The sequence below is a fragment of the Penaeus vannamei genome, chromosome 23, assembly GCF_042767895.1.
Source record: "Penaeus vannamei isolate JL-2024 chromosome 23, ASM4276789v1, whole genome shotgun sequence".
NCBI classification, from domain to species: Eukaryota; Metazoa; Arthropoda; class Malacostraca; order Decapoda; family Penaeidae; genus Penaeus; species Penaeus vannamei.
In genome coordinates, this window is record NC_091571.1 from 39,254,737 (window position 1) to 39,259,736 (window position 5,000).

Consider the following 5,000-nt stretch of genomic DNA (forward strand, 5'->3'; position numbering starts at 1 on the left):
TCAAACTGTTATGTTATACCATCATAATTCTTCATAGCGGATGTATTTCCCCATGGTTAGGCCTAAGCTTAGGTAGAGGAAGATTTTGTGGGTGACTGACTGGCTACAAATGGGGATTTTCTTTCACTTTAAGTCTCAATCTAATTTCATTTTAAAACTCTCTGATATTGCAACAATAAATGTCACCATAGATTTTGCAAATACTTTTGGTAGTGACAATGCCATCAAGAATTCTGCCAAGGACAAGCCAATAAGACAGGGTAAGCAATATAAAGCCTTTATTTAATTTCACTGGATCTAAAAGCATTACTTTTTGCAGGTAAAGCATCAACAAGTTCTTGCAGTCCAGATTTTGTAAGAGAAGAGTCTTCATCTAATATGAAAAAATAGGCAGTAGGACTTGCATCAACACAAATGTATGAGGGGCATTTGGCAAAACACAGGAAAACAGGTGTTGGCTATTTTTTTTAAGAAAGGTAACAGCAACTAGCAACAGCTAGTCCTGCCCTCCAACTCTGTGTAGATGTCCCTACAAACAAGAAGATAGTCAATCTAATGATTGCTACACTGCCCTATCAATTTCAGGATATTTGCTTCAATCTTTCCAAGGTATCTAATTAATTAAACGAGACTTATGATAATAATTGCATGGGAATGTAAATTTAATGTTTTAGAAAAGTCTGGTTATGTCTGAAAAATATATATAAAACCCGTTTTGAGCAACTTTTTGAAAAACCAGGCAAAGAAGGCAAAGAGCGAGCAAGAATGAATTTCACAAGTTCGGGAGGTAAGAATTTAAGCTTACGACTATGAACCAGTCTTATAAACAGTAATGAGTACTAACTTGTATGCTTTCAGATATTTGTGGGCCTTTAAATTTTCTTGCGTGTAAAATCCAGGCATTTGGATAAGATACAGATAAATGTTGACCCCCCCCCCCCAAAAACAAAAAAAAAAAAAAAAAATCAGGCCATCCTGTGGGGCTGTCTGACCAACCATCAGATAAAGAACAGGGATCTGGTAATCTTTTTGTACCCTTGACAGATTGACCAATTATCTAAGATCACCTACTGCATCAACAGCTATGGTCATTAACAGCAATCATCAGGCATATCCATGTTGCTCATGTGGAAGCCAAAATGCATCTGACAAGCCTTCATTGTATTGACATGTAACTGACATTGTTGCGACATTACAATTGTATACATGAGACTAGACATTATGATTGGGAACATATGCAATGATATAGTTATACAACATAAAGTATAGATAATAGAAGACCCATTAATGATAAAAGATACAAATAAGGCACATCCAAAAGAACATTTAGTGATAATGCATTATATATATATAAAATGCATAAGCACACATGGCACACTCTCATATATCTACACCTGTCATAAAAAATCTGATAAAATAGAATGCAATCAGCAGAAAGTGAAATCAACCCCAAAGTTGTTTCACAAAAATTCTCCCACAAAGAATTAAGCACTGTGCATGGCCCATGTATCATTAACACTCTTGGACAACATATATCCACCATATATATTCAAACAAGATAGGGTATTTCCTACCAAGAGGGACACATACAGACTAAGACCTGAAACCAGAGTATTATGTGAACCAAAATCCCAAACCTAACCTCTCCTACCTGCTCTCTTGTACCCCCCCCCTTCCTTTATTAGGACTTCGTGCCAACTTATAGGTAATGGACATTAAGAATTCTTGCTCAGTGAGGGCATTATGGACAGTGATATCCAGTGAACATTTATGTCATTTTGTGATAAGTATAAGGTCACGGCACCAGTTAATGACTCAATTTCTTATGCTCTTTAAGATTTTGACATCCATTTCCCTCTATCTCTGTACATCGCTAACAGCAACATTAACCCAAGATAAGAGCTCATAGGCCATCCTGGTGATTGTTGTCAAACAAGGATGTCTATGCTCAATCAAACCAAATATATATTTTGCAAAGGTTTTCTGGCCTTTGGCATACTGACAAAGATGTATAGCCTATCTCTGTTTTTCGATATGGTCTGCGTGGTGATATGCAGCGGACATCTTCATCACTTACCAGTAAATGTGAGGCCACTAAAGCTTAAACTAAATTGCTTCTAGCTCTATTTCTTATACTCTATAAGATAGCAGTGTCCATTTCCCTCTATCTCGGTGCGTTGCTCTTAGTAATTTATACACCCACTATAAGGAGAGTCAAATATTTATACCATACCATCTGTGGCTTTCATTCTTTATTGTTCCTCTTACTGACTGTATACTACCCAAATTGACTCGAAAATACTCCAAACTTTCAGTGATCCGTGAATAATGGCCTGTAAGTTAAATCACCACCAAGTAATGAAGTGCTAGATAACAACTGCTGTCTCCACATACTAATTTACAGAACGGAGAGCATAATTCACAACTAATAAACTGCATTCTACTTGAACAAATTGAATAAAAAAGGCCAACTTTGACTACATAAGTGCTAGTGATATGTTGCTGTTATGTTGTACGATTTTACTCACCCGGACATGCACACAAATCGGCAATAATCTTCTACTTAAATGCATGCTAAAAAATGTAATGCCAGTATCGTGGGAGAATGAAAAGTAATTAAATTCAACAGAATACTGCTCGTCCGTGACACGTCCGGCGTCCACATAACGTGAGAAATGAAGAGTAACGTGTGAATGTTTTGAAAGTTGTTCACGGGATCACTAAATGACTTTTTTGTCGCTAATTTGTCCATACATTTCATTATGGTAGTTTTACAGAACACCTCCAATATAATCTAAAATAGAGGGTGGTGAGTAACAGTCATTTTAAACAAAAAAAGATGCTTTTTATTTTCTGCATTTCAGAGGAGCCCAAACTGGGGGCCGACCACGGGGTTCTTTCGGGGGGGGGGGGGGGATATGAACAGTTTGACGTCGGAATAAACTGAATTTTATTTCACCAACAGTACCTACCTATAAATCAACTCTCATATGTCAATAAATTGGAATCCTTCCGTAAAGTGTTCCTGTCCTATAGCTAGTGACACAATTACACTGATAAGATTCCAGTCACTGAACGGGACTATGGAGATTATTCTATATTGGCCGGAGCCACATAATAAAACAGAGAACTACTGACTTGTTTTATCATTATTTTAAGAGCAGATCCCGAAGTAAAGGTAGTGGGAAAGGCTAGATCAGTAGCAACTCGGAGGTGTCATGGAGCCTGATTTAAAAAAAAGAAAAGAAAAGAAAGAAAAAAAAAGGGAGGTTTATTTTGATGACGTCACAAAAGTTACGAATGCTTTGTGAATATGGTCGATCATTTTGGTCTCTTCAGTTTTCAAAAACGATGGAAAATGATTTTAATGGTTATGTTTTCATTAAACAACCACGACATCATGACGCGTCCTCGAGTTGCTACTGATCTAGCCTTTCTTTAAAGGTAGCTTTACAATAGGAATACGGACGTACAAAACAATTTGAATCAAATTACAAAACTACAAACATTTTTCATATTCAATTTCAAATATAGGCAGAGGCATCGAGAATGGTTCTAAAGCACTTGAGCAAAAATGAATCAGTCAAACCTTGTGATTTAAGTCAGATGTTTAGATTTTCATTTTCAAGTGCATTACTTTTTTATACATTGTCTTAATCTCTATTTTTGCCTAAGGCCCGATTTTCCTTTCAACCTTTAAATGCTGTTGATAAAAGTACTAATGACCATGTCAGTGTATCTCAAAAAAGGAAAGAAAGAAAGAAAGAAGAAAAAAAAAAGCTATCTGAAAACTTAAACATTTTCCAGTGTAACGATATTTTTTTGGTGCAGTGGTAGCATAGATAAAGGCTTCCGTGTTATAGCCAGGATTTTACGTGAAATTCTGGCTAATGGCAGCTATTAACTCTTCAAAAACCTTGGCAATTACTATTTCCAGGGTTAAGTGGATAAATTCCAGCTGTAAGTATGCATTCTCGTACAAGAACTTAGATAACTGATGGAGTTCTCAATGTAGCCATGTGCTGTACTGTTCGTTGGTAGTTGGTAGTTTGTGTAAAGTGTAAAATAAGTTCATATTTTTATCTGTTTGTCAAGTTCCTTTGCGCCATGGCATGTCCCAAGCTTTATGATTTATGGTGAAGAAAGTCATAAATGATATAGATCAGAATGTAAACAAGTATGGGGTTTGCGGGTAGGTTAAGGAGTTATTATATTTTTTATTTATTTATATAACAATTTTTGCTTGTCAGGAATTCTGTTAATGAGGTTGAGGGCTTTAAAAAAGTGTAGAGCATCCCCTCCCCCCGCCCTCTTCCCCAGGTTGATAGGGTATTTTCAACTGAAAATTTAAATGGTTATGTTGGCTACATTACATATATATATATATATATATATATATATATATATATATATATATATATATATATATGTGTGTGTGTGTGTGTGTGTGTGTGTGTGTGTGTGTGTGTGTGTGTGTGTGTGTGTGTGTCTGTACGTATATACACATGTATAATCACATAGGCCTATATATGACTCTCTCTCTCTCTCTCTCTCTCTCTCTCTCTCTCTCTCTCTCTCTCTCTCTCTCTCTCTCTCTCTCTCTCTCTCTCTCTCTCTCTCTCTCTCTCTCTCGCTCTCTCCTAAAAAAAAAAAAAAATATATATATATATATATATATATATATATATATATATATATCAGGTTAGATTTATCCCTCCTTCAACAATTCTTTCTTTCATTCGTCTAGGAAACCGGGGAATCGAGTCCTTCTACCGGTCTGATTTCCAACACCTTCTTTGAAGAGAAATTCCCGGGCTTCCAGCTGCTGCTTCTCTCTCATCTGACACAGTTAGGTTTTCCCGTCAGTTTCCAGCGCTCCTTGTAATAACACGGAGCGCCATTTTCCGTTCTGATTTCGGTGGTTCTGGTCATCTGTGTGGTTGATTTATTATGAATCTATTTTTTTTTTTTTTTTTTTACATTTCTCATTCTTGTTATTC

General features: G+C 36.2%; 1 protein-coding gene and 1 long non-coding RNA gene across 2 annotated transcripts in view; one reads left to right on the forward strand and one right to left on the reverse strand.

Annotated features, from left to right (window-relative positions):
* Positions 1-2,676, reverse strand: part of LOC113818651 (ribosome assembly protein METTL17, mitochondrial) — a 13,898-nt gene extending 11,222 nt beyond the window's left edge. The window contains exon 1 of the mRNA XM_027370839.2: positions 2,529-2,676. Coding sequence (XP_027226640.1) covers positions 2,529-2,573 — 45 coding nt within the window. The 5' untranslated portion in view covers positions 2,574-2,676. The remainder of the gene's footprint in view (positions 1-2,528) is intronic.
* Positions 2,677-3,831: 1,155 nt separating this feature from the next.
* LOC138865907 (uncharacterized) overlaps positions 3,832-5,000 on the forward strand; it is a 35,300-nt gene continuing 34,131 nt past the window's right edge. Inside the window, exons 1-2 of the long non-coding RNA XR_011399493.1 lie at positions 3,832-3,960; positions 4,748-4,848. This is a non-coding gene — a long non-coding RNA (uncharacterized lncRNA). The remainder of the gene's footprint in view (positions 3,961-4,747; positions 4,849-5,000) is intronic.